General features: G+C 52.3%; 1 protein-coding gene across 1 annotated transcript in view; it reads right to left on the reverse strand.

The window, feature by feature from the left end:
- The window catches only part of SULT4A1 (sulfotransferase family 4A member 1), a 28185-nt gene extending 19484 nt beyond the window's left edge, over positions 1-8701 (reverse strand). Inside the window, exon 1 of the mRNA XM_065924206.1 lies at positions 8533-8701. Coding sequence (XP_065780278.1) covers positions 8533-8701 — 169 coding nt within the window. The remainder of the gene's footprint in view (positions 1-8532) is intronic.
- Positions 8702-16287: the final 7586 nt, after the last annotated feature.

Below are 16287 nucleotides of genomic sequence, written 5' to 3' on the forward strand. Positions count from 1 at the left end.
TGACAGTCCCAACTCCATGGCCTCTCTGGACCCACTTCCCCCAAAGAAACCTGCCTGTCTTGGCAACAGCCTCCTGCCTTCAAACTCCTCCAAGGGGCGCAGGGTACGACTCCTGCACCCTGCAGTGAACGGGTCCATGTACCTGCTGCCCTCCCCTCTTCTGGCATTAGGTTCTCTAGCTGCCAAGTCAGCTAACACTGAGACTCGGAAATCCACCGTCATCGCGCTCCACCCCCCGGGGGCTCGGAGCGTCCTGCTTGCGATCATCACGTGGTGAGGTCTGAGGAGGGTGCAGCGACGCGCGCCTGTGCTCAGTCCCCCCATGGGCGCTCTGCAGGCCCGGGACACAAAGGTGCCACAGCTGGGGTCAGGCCAGCTCCCCCAGGAGAACAGAAAACCTCCTGGAACCCTTCTCCTCTATGGCAAGAATGTGTTAAGCCACTGGAGGAGGGGTAGCAAAACCTGCTGCCCACCCCCAGCCTGGGTGCCGGTGGAGACCCAACATGGCTGGAGATTGGGTGAAAGAAAAGATCCCTGGCCCAATGGGCGGGGCAGGAGCCCGTCCCTGGGATCTGAAGACCCCAAATGCAGAAAGAGGGATGTGAGACTCTTTCCTGCACAAAACCCACCATCGAGGCAGAGTTGGTAGCCACTAGGGGGCATCACTGAGAAAGTTCCATCAAGACCAAGAAACCCAAAGCCTACCTAAGGCTGCAGCTGGACCAGGAAACGGAGGACCTACCCCTCAAAACCCTCCTCCCTCAGCCAGAACAGAGCATCAGGACCAGCCGTCCACCCTTGAGGGAGGGGACAGGGTGTGGGGAGAAACCCCTCTTAAGATTCAGACCAAATGCTGAAGGTAGGGCTGGGAAAGACTGCAGGCAAAAGGAGATGGGGGCAGCAGACGATGAGATGGTTAGAGCATCACAGACTCAATGGACATGAGTCTGAGTAAACTCCAGGAACCAGTGGAGGAAGCCCGGTCTGCTACAGTCCATAAGCCCAAACATAACTTAGCAACTGCATGACAACAATAGGACAGGAACACTGAGGGAAGACGCTCTGAATACTCAGCAACCGCCCCCCGTCACGCGAAGCATAAGGTGACGCTACAGGCATCAACACCAGGGGTCACTCAAGTGACCAGGGTGATAACAGAATTCAAACACAGCCCAGTTCCTACCAGACGGACTCACGGCCTACACTAATGGCCTGCCAAGAAGGGACAGGCTGACTTCAAAGTATCGATACCAATGATTCCAGTCTCTAATGCTGGCACAGGGTCCAGCATTCAATCAAAAAGTAGTACACATCAAAAAAAAAAAGACCAAAAAAAACCCAGTCAGGAGACAAAACAATCAACAGAATCAGACTCAAGAGAATATTAAAGTATGCTGACTTAAATGCTGAAGGATTTCATGGAGAAGATGGACAATAAGCATAAGCAGATGAATATTTCAGCAGAGAGATGGAAACCACAACAGAAATGCTAGAGAAAAAATAAAAACACAGTAAGGGAAATACAGAATGCTTTCAGTGGGCTCCTCAGTGTACCTGACACCGTGGGAGGATCAGTCGGCCTGAAGATTGACCAGCAGAAGTTACCCAAACTGAGACACAAAGAGAAAAATAGGGTCAAAAAACAGAATGTCCCAGAGCTATAGGACAGTATCAAACCGTCTAACACATATGTAATTGGCATCTGAAAAGAAGAGCGAACAGGACAGCAGAAATAATTGCAGTGATGACGGAGAATTCTTCTAAAATAAGGAAAGGTATCAAACCACAGCGATGAGAAGCTCAGAGAACCCCAAGCAGAATAAGCATCCTCCTCCCCTAAAAAATATATATGCATCTGGACACCTAATATCCAAGTGTTGAAAATCAAAGATAAAGAGGATATCTTGAAGGCCACCAGAAGGGAAAAAAAAGATCCATTCCAAAAGGAACAAAGAATCACAGCTGACTTTTCAAAAGAAGCAATGCAAGCCAGCAGACAACGGTGTGGCACCTCTGAAGTCCTGAAAGATGGGAGGCGGGAGGCACAGGAGGACGCTCAGTCCCTCAGTGAACAGACGAGATAGGTTCTGAAAGCCGATGTCCACATCAGGTAACCGAAGGGAGGGAAAAGGAGAGGACGGGAAGGAAGGCAGGGCAGGAGCACACCACACAGAGGGAGCCAGGCTGAAGGAGAGGGAGAGCCAGGCGTGCTCACAGCGCTGGTGAGGAAGGGGCAGGACAGCTGAAAGCCGACCACAGGGCGACGGCTACGGGGCGGGCTTCACCGCTGCCCGAAGGCCATGGCAGAGTCGGGGAAGAGAGTGAACCCTCGGGGGCATGCTCTTGTGTTCCTAAGAGGTCACTTTCGCTGCAGAGTAAGAGGTGAACCCAGGGGGTAGGACGCACAACAGTCCAGGTGAGAGAGGAAGGCTGCCAAAGCTGCAGCGGGCCGAGAGGGGTGGGCCGGTTTGAGCACTTTCTGGGTGGAGGAGCCACAGAAGCAAAGCAGCGAGGTGCACTTGGGGGCAGGGGGTGGCACAGCAGTCCTCACTGCCTTGGAGGAAGGAGAGGTGAGGAGCCCCATGAGACCCTGGTGCTCAGAGCGAGCTCGGGGCCTCCTCCTAATTCCACGGGCGTCAGCAGATGCTCCTCCTGGGGACCCTGTTCCCGTCTTCCTCCAGAACCTTGTGGGTTCCTCTGGAGGCCTTCTCTCCAGGTCTCATACGGTGACAAGAAGCATGCTCCCCTGGCCAACCCCGGCAGCCACTTCCTTCCCCAAAGCCAAGCCCTCTCGAGCATGGGCGAACAGCTGGAGTCAGAGCAAAGGGCAGGATGAGGGAGGAGGCGAGGGAGAGGGAGGGGAAGGACAGAGGAAAGCGACAAGTCATCTGGAGCCAAACCTCCGGGGACATCTTCAGGGAGGCGGGTAAGCAGGTGCTAGTTGGGGAGCACTCATCACTCTGCAGCTGGAAGGCAGGGATGCTGACTCTGATCTTGGCACAAACGTGAGCTCAAGGTGGGTGGTGAGCTCCTCCCGAAAACTTCCTAGCCCGCTTCCAGATCTGGATTTGAGGTCAGTCTCCTCCCCAGGCTGGGGGAACATGATAACCATCCCTGGAAACCTGGGCACGTCCAGCCCAGAACCGAGGCCCGGCCACCACTGGTTTCCATCCCTGCTATCCTTCTGTCCAGCTCTCCTGAGGCTGGCTCCTCCCTACCATCCGCAAGTCAAACCTGCACCCTCGGGCGCTGACACCACCCTTGCCCCTCACGGGGCCTGTTTCTATCCAAGAGAGGCAACCACGAAGAACCCGAGGCTGCTCTGAGGCTCAAACACGATGGATGGGGAAGCCCCACCAACACTCATGGCCAGGTCCTGCCACCTCCTCCATGCAGCCCCCCCTGTGATCCTCCTCCTCGGAGCCCCCCTCCCTGGGTCCCTGACCTGACCCCCGAGAATAAGCACCCTGGGCTGTCAGGCAGCCGTCAGCATTAGGAGCCCGGCTTCCCAGTGTCCGCATGAGCTCCTTGAGGCATGCGTTCACAACCCTCCCTGCGTCCATCTCCCGGGCCTGGGGACATTCTCAGCCAAAGATCATCCAGCCTGGGGCCTATGGGCCTCCCCGCCCCACGGGGGTCTTAACGCTTAAGACTTACGTGAACCCATCAGGTCCAACCCTCTTATTTTTCAACAGCAAACTGAAGTCACACAGTGACAGGGCTGGAGTTGGGCCAGGGTCTCCCCACCCCACCCCTGGCAGTGACTTGCTGCCCACCCCATCAGTGACCAGAGAACGGGGGGGGGGCACTTCAAGATGGGTGGGAGCCAAAGGAAAGAAAAACCGGGAGTGGGGATGCTCAGGCTGAGCCAAGGAGCACATTGCAGGGACCACGCGGTCTCCCCGTCCACCGCCTTGGGGACAGACGTCTCCCGGACACCATCAGATTTAACACCCAACACCCTGGGCTTCCTTCATGGCTCCTTCATGCAGAATCCGCCTGCAATGAAGGAGACCCCAGTTCAATCCCTGGGTTGGGGAGATCCCCTGGAGAAGGAAACGGCAACCCACTCCAGTATTCTTGCTTGGAGAATCCCATGCACAGAGGAGGAGCCTGGCGGGCTACAGTCCATGGGGTCGCAAGAGTCGGACACGACTTAGCGACTAAAGAGAGAGAGAGAGACCCTGGGGCCAGAGGCAGTAAGAAAGAAGGACCGTCAACACTGGATAGCGAGGAGCGTCCCTGGACACTGAAGGTACCACGGGCTCCCACCGTGCAGTCGCGGCATGAACTGCCGCCATCCTGCAGGGCCTCCGTGGCGATGGAAACAGCTGAAGCCCTGCGGTCCAGCGCGGTGACCACTAGCCACGTGCAGCTCCCGAGCTCGTGGAGCGTGGCCAGTGCTACTGAGGAACCGAATCACTGTAATTTTATTTCAATTCACTAAACGTGGATACCCCCCTGGGAACTCGAGGCTCCCGTATATTAAGACAACACAGTCCTAACCTGTCACCTGAGCTCAAATGTCAAAAACACAGAAAGTTCTAGAAGTACTGGAGCACCATGGAGAAAAGCAGGATACGATTGCTACGACCTCTCCCATCAGACGCCCCCCACGCTGTGAGCCCCCGATCCCCACAAGAGGGGGCGGGGTGGCCAAGGGCCCTGGGGCACCTGCAAGTTCACTACGACGCCCTAGACTTGGGTGCTGGAAACCCTACGGGTCCTGTGGGTCCACGCTGGAGCAGTCTGGCCCCCGGCAGACTGAGCGCCCACTGAGGACGGGCACCCCACGGGACTTTTCTCTGAATGCCCAGCCCCGAGGCAAGGTCTGGGTGCCGCGGGTGCTCAGGGAGTGAAAGCTGGCATCGACAACACCCTGCCCACTGCTTCTGGCGCAACTGGTCCAGGCAGGAGCCCTGGCTCCCCATCCCACTCATCCTCACAGCCGCCCAGCAAGGCACCGAGGGGGCCTCTCCCGCCCTCGAGGGCAGCGCAGCTCAAACGGGTGGTCTCAGCTGCCCAGGGCCAGCCAGCAGGTGGGCAGCACAGCCGTGCTCACACACAGGCCTTCCGGCTCCAAAGCCAGGCTCCCAATCTCCAAGCCAGAGTCTCCTGAAGACCCACTCCTAGCGGGGAGGAGGACGCGGGGAGGAAGGGACAGGAAGGGAACGGAATCGTGAAGTGGGCCGCCTGAAGTCCACGTGGTCCAGGACTCAGAACTCTGACAAAACCCCTAAAACCCCAAAGCGTCCTGAGACTTCCACCCCAGAGCACAGGGGGGAAGGTGGGATCCTCCCTCCTCCAGTGGGGCAGGGACGAAACTGGCTGTGGACCAAAGGACGGACTAGACCTGACTGTCCCTCAGCTGGCGTGTGACTCTGAGCAAGTCCCTGCCTTCTCTGATCCTCTGGATTAATATGGCAGAGCGCCAGGCACACGGGACTCGCCAAGGGGCCACTTCACCACTCCGAGGGCCCACGGCAAACTATAAAACTACACTGGCCTGCATTCAAAGTAACAGCCCCTCCAAGGATCCCAGAGCAGAAGCCGCCTCTGTGACCGCGCAGTTCACCATGAGGGTGTCACAGCAGGGGAATCGCCTGAGGGCAACTGCTCGGGGTGGGGGGGAGGGCGAGGGAGACCCAGATCCTGCCCCCCAGGCAGCTCCTCCTGCCACACCAGCTGCCACTAGAGATGACCTCCAAGGCGCACCGTCTCTGGTTGAGTGAAAACCAGATTTGGGAGACCGATTCTTCAGTCCCCTCCATGCTCATTTTGAGTAACGAACTTTACAGGCAGTGGGGGCTGGGAGGACATGGGACTTCCAGAAGCACTGGTCTCAGCAAGTGCAGGTCATCCTTCCTGAGAAACCGCCTCACTGTTCCTGTCACCATCCCAAGAAATGCGCAAGAAGGATGGACTGGGTGAAGAACAGTAAAAAGGAACAGCAGATACAGGCCTACACAAAACCAAGACACTCTGCTTCTCCTTCACTCCCAGGCTCGCCGTCAACTCAAACAAGCCTCGTACCAGGCACTTGAGCTTGGGCAAGTCACGTCACCTCCCAGAGTTTCTGTGCCGGACTTCTGAAATGGAAGACCACCTCTGGTCAGAGAGCTCCGCGGACGGTTTACCGCGATGATGGACACAGGCCTTCTCGAGTGACAAAGCACGGAGCATGGCAGGGAGTCAGCTGTGCGTGCGCGCTCAGCCGCTCCGTCGTGTCCGACTCTTTGCGACCCTGTGGACTGTAGCCCGCCAGGCTCTCTGTCCATGGGATTCTCCAGGGAAGAATACTGGAGTGGGTTGCCATTTCCTTCTCTGGCGGGGGGGTGGGGGGTGGGGGTGTCTTCCCTACCCAGGGATCGAACCCGAGTCTCCTACATTGGCAGGTGGATTCTTTGCCATTGAGCCACCAGGGAAGCCCTTAAAATGGGTTTGTGTTGTTCAGTTGCAAAGTCTGAGTCTTTGCAACCCCATGGACTGTAGCCCGGTGGGCTCCTCTGTCCATGGGATTCTCCAGGCAAGAATACTGGAGGGGGCTGCCATGCCTTTCTCCAAAGGATCTTCCTGGCCCAGGATCGAGTCCACATCTCTTATGTCTCCTGCATTGGCAGGCAGGTTTTTTCTACCACTAGCACCATCTCAGGCTGCCGGGTCCACAGGCAAAAGGAGCCGGCAAGGGGCAGATGGAGAAACAGTAAGGGCCTGGAAAGACCATAAGAGCTGTGGGAAAAATAATTTTAAGCTTTGAAAAGGAGGCTCTCTAGGGCTATGTGCAAATGCACCCCACACCAGAATCTCTGGCCAAACTGGGTTCTCTGTCTCCGAAGGGAAGAGCCAATGTTTGCTCTCCTGAAAAGCTCTAGACATGTGTTTGTCTTTGAAAGATGCAAGTTACAAACAAGATGTGAGATTTGGTTATCTAGAAAACTTCCTTAAACTAATACCTCATTCCCATCAAGGTGCCCAGCCAGGTTCTGCAAAACCCCAGCAGGCCCCCAACGCTGGGCCCCTCTAAAGCCTCCCCCATAAGCGTCAAGGCCATGCTTTTCAAGCAAGCTCTACGCCCAGGCCTCCCCCCAGCCTGCCAGCAACCCAACTTCTCAGCCACCATCTCCTGCTCACGAAATGGAGGGGGGTAACAGAGAACCACAACTGCCCATCTGTCACTCTGAAATCCTTAAGAATGCCCACATTTTTCACAATTCAGAGGTAGGCAGACCCTGCCCTAAACTGACAGGAGGCCATTTTCAGCCTTCAGTGATCCCACGTAACAGGAGGGAAGCGAAGTGCTATCCCGCCCACACACAGCTGGGGGTCGTATATATATATGAATGATATCCCTGGCTCTAAAATCTGACCAATTTTGAATCCCCACACTCCCTTTCCTTCTTCCCAAGGACAGCCCAGCAGCGCCTCCAGACGTCCCTCCACCCCTCCACTCACAAGCCCCCTCCTCGGCCTTCCCGGGAGGACCAGGCCTACCCCCGAGGCATCTGGGGCCCTGCACAGCAAGGGCAGCCAAGCCTACGGGCTCTCCCAGCAACCTGCCAGCCTGCTCCTCCCACCACGCAACCTCAAGGCCGCCACCCTGGACACCAGGCCAAAGACGCACTGCACTGCCTGGATTCAGAGTAGTCAATCCCTCTCTCTCCAGGACAGTAGCAACAACGGAAACCCGCAGGAACGTTCAAACAGGAAAGTTGCCCCTTTTCCCTACAAACCTCAGAAGAGGCACTACATCAAAAATCTCTTACATCAGGTCCTGGGCACACGCACACCCGCCAGGCCCTAAATCTCAGCTCCACTGCTCATCCGCTGTGTGACCTTGGGCAAAGCAACCTCCCCTCTCTGAGTCTCAGTGCCCACCACACAGTGGAAGTGGGAACGATCACCTGGACTTCACACAGCGGTCATGAAAGTGACATCCTAATGCTAGGAAACGTGACTGCCCTGGGTCCCGGAAACCAGGATATACCAGGGTAAAGGAGGCGGCCCTGAATCAAGGGGGACACATCGGACACTGCACTCTGGGCACGGGCCAGTCCCATCCCCCAGCCAGTGCCCATGCAGGAAATGAGGGACGCACACAGCCCTGACGTCCCGTTTCACCCCCTCCCCAAGATCATCACCAGGACTTGGCGCTCATCAAAGGGCTGAACCGGACCCAAGAACAGAGAGGTTGAGTGACTGTCCAAGGTCACACAGCCAGCTGGACATCGGGAGGGGAGGCAGGGAAGGGTGGCGGGCCTGGGCCTGTCGCCGGGCAGCTGCCGCTGCCAAACAAGGCTCCATCCCCACAGGACGCCACCTGGCCACGGACACCGGGGGCTCAACCTCCAAACACCTGGTTTCCCGCAAACCCCCGGCCGACCACCCCCACCCCGCCCTATCGGACTCCAGGCATCGTGCCCCGGCCCCCGGCCCCCCAGCCCCAGTCAGCCCCCCGCCTTCCCGGGCGCGGGCCGCAGCGTCCAAGCCGGCGCGCCGCAGAGCCGGCCGGGGCGGGGTCCGCGCAGGGCTCACCGGACTTGGGGTAGGTGACGATCCATACGTCGCTGGGCCGCACCGGAAAGTTGGCGATCTCTTCCATCTTCCCGCGGCAGAAGGGCGGCAGCCGTACGCCGTGGAACTCGAAGTACTTGCTCTCGAACTCGCCCGGAGTGCTGGGGGTCTCCGCCTCGCTCTCCGCCATGCCGCCGCCCGGCCCCGCAGCCCCGCAGCCCAGCCGCCGCCGCCGCTGCCGCCCCGCGCCCTAGCCCGCCTCCCCGCAGCCGCCGCGCGGCGCTCCTCCGCAGGCGTGACGTCACGGCGCTCCTCCGCAGGCGTGACGTCACGGCGCCGCCCGGCCCGTGCCCCGCCCCAGCCGGCGCGGGAGGGCGCGGGGAGGAGGGTGGAAAACGCTCCGTGTCGTGACGTCACGACGCCGGCGTGGCCGCGGGCATGACGTCATGGCCCGAGCCCCGCCCCGGCCACCCCTCGCCCACCCTCCCTGAGGGCAGTCCAAGACCCCTCCCCCACCCTCCTCCTGGCTCACAGTCCGCATCACCTTCATCACGCACATGTTAACCAACCCAAGGATTCCAGCTTTTCCGCCCTTCAGCAAAGCTTCAACACAAACTCAAGAAACACTGCAACTAGCAGTGACCCGAAAGATTCATTCATCATTCATTCAACAAATATTTAGGGAGCATCTGATCTGTACCCGCCATGGGTCGAGGGTCCAGACCAGTGATGCTGGCAAGAGCCCAGCCCTCTTGGAGCTTACATTTGTGAATAACCAAGACAATTTCAGATCAGAATAGGACCTGTGAATAACACGCTTACAATAGCCTGAGAGCAGGAAAGGGTTAAATCTGTTAATTGAAAATTTCCAGGGCCCACCCCAGAACTCAGGATACCCAAGACCCTTGGGGTAGTGCTCCACAAGTCTGTATTTAAAACGTACTTCCTAGGCAGACTACAATTCGAGAACAACAGAATTCTATAGAGGTTTTAGTACAACCCCTCATCCATTCACTCAAGAAACACACACAGACAAAGCTCATTTTATTGTGCTTTGCAGATGCTGTGTTGTTTACAAATTGAACATTTGTGACAACCCTGCCTTGTCAAATGATGGTTAGCAATTTTCGGCAATAAAACGTTTGTTAATTAAGTCATGTACGTTCGTGACTTTTTTTTTAAGAAACAGTGCTATTGCACAGTCCCTGACTGTGAAAAGGGAATGATACACTCTAGTTCTAGGTACTGTAGTTGAGAGGACAGAGATAATTACACCAGCAAGAATTCAGAGTGATGGAACTTCCCTGGTGGTTCAGTGGCTGAGACTCTCCACTCAATGCAGGAGACCCAGGTTCGATCCCTGGCCAGGGAACTAGATCTTCCATGCCACACAAAGACCAAAGATCTGGCAAGCTACAACTAAGATCCAGCATAGCCAAATAATTAATTAATTAAAAAAAGAAGCCAGAGCAGTGCAGGTGGATAAGACCTACCTTCTCTCTCTCCTTCCTCAGCAGAATTGAGACACTCACAGTCTGGCAAGGGGGACATTGGCCACATGTACATGGTGGATGGAAAGTGCAAAGAGAGCATTAACTCTGATTCAGGGGGCTTGAGGATGTCTTTACAAAAATGCAAGAGAAGATTCCAAATAACAAGACATCATTAAGAACGATTAGGTAATGTCACAAAGACAGGTAGCCAAAGACGGGAGGAATTGAGCAAATAAATGAGCTGGTGTTTCAGATGAGGGTCTCACTATGGAAGAGCAAGGAAAAACCCTGTCCTTCTAGATTAGAATCTAAAGTATTTCATGAATTTATTATTTATTTAAAAAATCTATTTCTTATCTTTGCTGAAAAGGCCTTTAAGCACTGTATTCCAGCAAACCTAGGCATAACCAGTGCCCAGATCTTGGTTTCTAAATACTTCCCCACCAAAAGGAACCAGAGTTTCTCAGAGGAAAGGCCACTTCCAGGGCTGGGCAAAGAAAGTACAAGATGAGCCTAAAATATTTTGGGGGCAGAAGAATAAACCATTAAAAATGATGGGGCTAGGTCAAAAGAACACAGGAGCTAGCTTGAAATTAGGAACAAATTAACACTTTGTACCTGTTAGACAAGAATTAGAAACAACTCAAATGTCCATCAACATTAGACTGGATAAATTGTGATATATTCATACAATGGAATTCTTACTAAACAGTGATTAAAAAAAGAACAATTGGTGTAGGCAATAGGTGAATTTCACAGTCAAAATGATGAACAAAAGAAGCTAAACAAAAGGCAGTATGTTGGATGATTCTATTCATATACAATTCAAGGATGAAAAAAACTAATCTATGGTCAGAGGTAAGAAAAGTGTTTAATTTGAGGCAGCAGAGAGGGTTGTCTGGGCAAAGACACAAAAGTACCCTCTAGAGTATTAGAAACATTCTGTTAATGTCTTTCTTTCAGTGATGGTCACACGATGATATAAGCATAAATACAGATGAATACAGATGTGGATATAAATTTAGATGCAGACTCCATAGCACAGTTAAAGATCCCAAATCACTTACATGGTTTTCCCACCAAAAATTCATATCCTGGATCTAATAAATGAGGACAGAATACAAAACCTAAGGAAAGGAACCATTTGTGTAACAACTGACCTGTACTCTTCAAAACTGCCAATGTCATGAAAGACAAAAAAAAAAAAAGCTGAAAGAACTTGTTCTAGATAAAAGGAGACTAAAGATAATTGACAAAGACATTCTTGGGGCAATTTGCAACATATGAATATGGACTCTTTATAAGCTGGTAATATTGTATTATTGTGATATAATATTGACAGAATTTCCTGGTGGCTCAGCAGTGCGTGTGTGCATACTCAGTCACTTTAGTTGTGTCCGACTCTTTGCCACCCCATGGACTGTAACCCACCAGGCTCCTCTGTCCATGGGATTCTTCCATGGACAAGAATACTGGAGTGGGTTGCCGTGCCCCCCTCCTCCAGGGGATCTTCCTGACCCAGGGATCGAACTGATGTCTCCTGCATCGAAGGTGGATTCTTTACCACTGAGCCACCAGGGAAGCCCTCACCTGCAGTGCAGGAGACGTGAATTTGCGTGTCACTATGCTAAAATCAAGGTGTTGGTAAAACTCTATTCCTTTCTGGAGGTTAAGGATGAAGCCAGTTTTCTGCCTTTTCCGGCCACTAGAGGCCACCCGCACTCCTTGGCTCATGGTCCCTTCCTCCCTCTTCAAAGTCAAAAATGCCGGGTTTACTATTTCTCACATCTTATTACTCTGATATTGACTCTTCTTCTATCTCCCTCTTCAACTTTTAAGATCCCTTATAATTATATTAGATCTTCCCAATAAATAATCCAGGGTAATCTATTTTAAGGTCAGCTGATTAGCAAGCTTAATTCCATCGGCAACCTTAATTACCTTTGACATATAACATAGTCACAAGTTCTGGGAAGACATGGACATTTTGTGAGGGGGTGGGGAGGTGTTATTCTTGCCTACCACAGTTGTATTACTTCTTGCAACTTTCCTCTTGACTTAATTTTTAGAACAGAAATCTAAAGAAAAATCTCTGTTAATATAAAAGCACCTGAGTACCCCACCAAAAAAGCTAATAGACTGAATAAATGAGTTTAGCAAGCTCATAAGACACAGGACCAGCAAACAAAAATCAAATACTAGCAATAAACAACTAAAAATTGAAATTAAAAAAATACCCTTTGCAGTATCATCAAAAAACATTAAATGCTTGGGAATAAATCTAAGAAAACATAAACAAGATTCATATAACAAAAGCTACAAAACATTGATAAGATAAATTTGTAAAATTAAAGAAATGGTGACACATACCCTGGTCACCAATTAGAAGACTCAACATTGTTAAGACACCTGTTCCTTTCAAAATTAATCTATAGAGCCTATGCAATCCCAAGTGAAGTCCCAATGGGCTCTTTTGTAGAAATTAACAAGCTGGCTCTAAAACCTATATGGAAAAGCAAGGTCACTAGACTAGTCAAAACTATTTTTAAACAGAATAGCAAAGCTGGAATGCTCACACTACTTGATTTCAAGACTTACTATAAATCTATTTACCTTAAAGCTAGAAATCAAAAGTGTGGGATTGGTGTAAGCAGAGACATATAGATAAAAGGAACAGGACAGAGTCTAGAAACAGACACACATATATGATTGATTCATTTTTGACAAAGGTATCTCTAAAGAGCAGGAAACAGAAGATTCTTAGGAGTCGACTATCCACCAAGTCCTGGTCTTCCCCGTGGGTAGTGAAGGCCTCTTCTCTGGGGATTGGTAAGAGGCTGGATAGTCTTTTGTCCTGAAGAGACTCTTCCTAAGTAAGTTCTCTGCCCTGAGAGATCCCCAAGGCTGCAGAGAGACTGAGGAGCGGCCGCCAGTCGCTGTCCGCGGTGCTGAAAGCGCACAGCTCATCAGATCCTCATGACCACCCAATGCAGGACTCTGGGTAGACACGACACCCAGTGGCTCTGGTTTTGCTTTGTTTTATCTTCTGTCTTGATGTATATTTTCCTATTTGTACGTACTATCAAATCTTTAAGACTATGCTGTCTTTTATTAGGGAAATGTCAAGCATATGCAAAAATAAAAAGAATAGTAGAATGAATTTCTATGTACCCATCACCCACTGTCAACTGTTACCAACTCAGGTTTCAACAACTCTCACCCACCCCTCCCCACTCAGATTAGTTTGAAGCAACTAATGTGTTATGCCATTATTTTAACATAGATCTCTAAGCGATAAGAACTCTTTGAAATCACATTCCCAGTACATTAACACAACTAAAAAGTAATGATTATTCCTTAACAACACCAAATATCCAGTTAGTGTACAGTCTCAGACTTGTGGGTGGGATGCTAAGCTCAGAGGGGTTGAGGTATCTGAGGATACCTGATGAAGCCAAGATTTAGTGCTGGGGCAGAGGTCACCCAATAGCATCCCATAACCCCAGACACAGGTGGGCACATACCAGCCTGTTGCCAAAGATGACCTTAAGAAAGTCTGAGCCCAGGGTGCTGGTTCAGGCAAGTGGCCACACCCACAGAGTGGCCCCTGAGGACACTAGTGCCCAGGAACTACAGGCTTCAATCACATTCCTGCCTAGACAGGTCTAATTCAATTCCAGAATTTCTGCAGAAAATCCTGAGCTTCAAATTTATGCCCGAGATTTTAGTGGGCAGACAGAATGGAACCACAGCCTGAAATAGTCTTTTTTTAATGATCCTATTTATTTTAGCTTATTTACTGCTAATATTTTTATTTATTTATTTGGCTCCCCTGAGTCTTAGCTGCAGCATGTGGGACCCAGTTCCCTGCCCAGGGATTGAACCCAGGCCCCCTGCATCGGAACCTGGAGTCTTAGCCACTGGGCCACCAGGGAAGTCCCCTGACCTAGTCTTGAATGCTAACTCCATCAGTGATTTGCTGTGGGATCGGCGCTTCACATATCTGAGCCTCAGACTCCTTGTCTCTTTAACTTACCAGGGGACACTCCAAACCTGTCTTTACACCTGCAGCCCCACTCCTGGAATGACTTTCTGCCAACCTAGAATCTAGGCGTTTGTAAAGATCCAGTTCAAAAACCTATCCCCCTGTGGCTAATCCCCTCCTGGAATCATCTCTCCTCCCTCTGAGCATGGTGATATTAATCGTCTCTGTTGTGGGCTCAGAGCAGAGCTGGAGGCCCTTTAGAAACCAACTAGCCATCTGAAAGGGAAGGAAATGAGGAACTGATCGAGGAAAGAACTCGCTCAGCATTGCACAGCAGGTACGCAGTGAAGCTGTGATTTTTCCGGAGATCCTTCTGTTGCCTGGAGCAGACACGTGGGCACTTCCAGCTCTACCGCTTACCCCAACACATGGAACGACTCTGAGCCTTGGCTTCCTCACCCATAAAATGGGGCAGAATAACATTCACCTCCCAAAGTTGCTGTGAGAATTAACTGAGATGACTGGCTTTGAAAACTGTAAGTGGTGGGCACTCATGAAGGTCAGACTCCCTATTACCGTCATAGAAATAGCAATAGAGGAACGTGAGCTTCCTGAGGCAGGGATCTGCCTCAGGCTCAGTTCACACTCAGCAGACAGTTGGCGCTCAGAAAGCCAGGACTGGGAGCTGGAGAGCCACTCCCTTTTCTGCCCCACCCTCGTCCCCAGACCCTCCTGGATTCTACTCACCATTCAGTCACCTTTTGCTTCTCTGCTTTCACCGACCGCCCGCAGCGCCCCCTGCCGCGGTGCTGCCACCAATGACTGCCCAATCAAAGCAGTGCCCTTCACGCCCCAACCTCTGCCTACCCCACAATTCCCTTGCTGGCCACAGTGCACCCCATCACTCCCCTCTTCACTCTCAACTCCAGGCCTTTGCAAGTGCTGGTCCCTCTTTGCACGTGCTCTTCCCCCTGCTCGCAAAACTCTCCACCGGCTCTCACCTCTCATCTCAGACCTCACATCCAGTACCACCTCCTCAGAGAGGCCCTCCAAGACCACCTGGTCCCAGGTTGCTCCCCACCCCCGATAAACTACCCCACCACCATCAGTCTCACCCTCCTGTCTCCTCACAGAACTGCCATCCCTGGAGATGATCTTATTTTCACCTTTTCCTGTTTCCTGTTTAGCATCTGTTCTTGTACCCCCACTAGAATATAACTTTTGTTCACAGCTGTGTCCCCAGAGCCTATAACTCATCAAGTCAGATGAATGAATGAATATGTCTTTTGTTCACACATTTATTCCTTAGCTTCTTTTTCTTTCACACCTGCCTCCATGTCTCCACCCTTCCCAGCCCTCCTCGGGCTGAGTGTCTCTTAAGGGCCTGGCCAGGGGCTCAGTGTGGGCTGCGCTCTCAGGATGGGAAGAGGAGTGACTCCTGAGAGAGGCTGGAGGAGGTCTGGTGTCCCAGCACCTTCTGCGCCCGAGAGCGGGAGGGGCCAGGCTGGAGGTTCTGCTCATCAAAAATCTTTTTAAGGAACACATCGGGGAGACCTGTGGTGGTGGCAGCCAGGAGCCTTTGGGAACCCCAACAGAAGCACACATAGCTAAGATTCTGAGATTTTAGTCCCTCTCTCTCCTCCTACCCTCCCATCTCCTTCCGGGGGTTCCCTGGGGAAGAGACCCAGAGGAAGTCAGAGGTCAGGTTTCTAGAGTGATGCAGAGCATGGGGATTACCCCCTGAGGGCTAGCGCAGGACAGAGAAAGTCAGAAAGGATCAGAGAGGCAACACTCCTCGCCCTGACATTTCCATTTGTTCCCTCATCAGTGCAAGTGAAAGCATCAGTCGCTCCGTTGTGTCTGACTCTGTGTTACCCCATGTAGCCTGCCAGGCTCCTCTGTCCATGGAATTCTCCTGGCAAAGATCCTGGAGTAGGTTGCCATTTCCTTCTCCAGGGGATCTTCCTGACCCAGGGATCAAACCTAGGTCTCTTGCATTGCAGTCAGCTTCTTTACCGTTTGAGCCTCCAGGGAAGCCAGGGGTCTGATGTCAGCCTGTAGCATTTTCTCCACCTTCCCTGAAGTACCTTGCACACTGCTCTATGACACACTCAAACCCTTATTCCCCGAGGTGCTGCCCCAAGTCCTCCAAATGGAAATTATAGAACCAGACATGTGTCTCAGCCCCTGCCTTCCTTCCTCCCTGCGATGAGATGGGAGGATGACCCAGGCACACAGTAACCTGGAGGTGCACCAAGAGGCTGCATCTCACCCAGAAAAGAAGAACCTGAAGCAGAA

The sequence above is a fragment of the Muntiacus reevesi genome, chromosome 1, assembly GCF_963930625.1.
Source record: "Muntiacus reevesi chromosome 1, mMunRee1.1, whole genome shotgun sequence".
NCBI classification, from domain to species: Eukaryota; Metazoa; Chordata; class Mammalia; order Artiodactyla; family Cervidae; genus Muntiacus; species Muntiacus reevesi.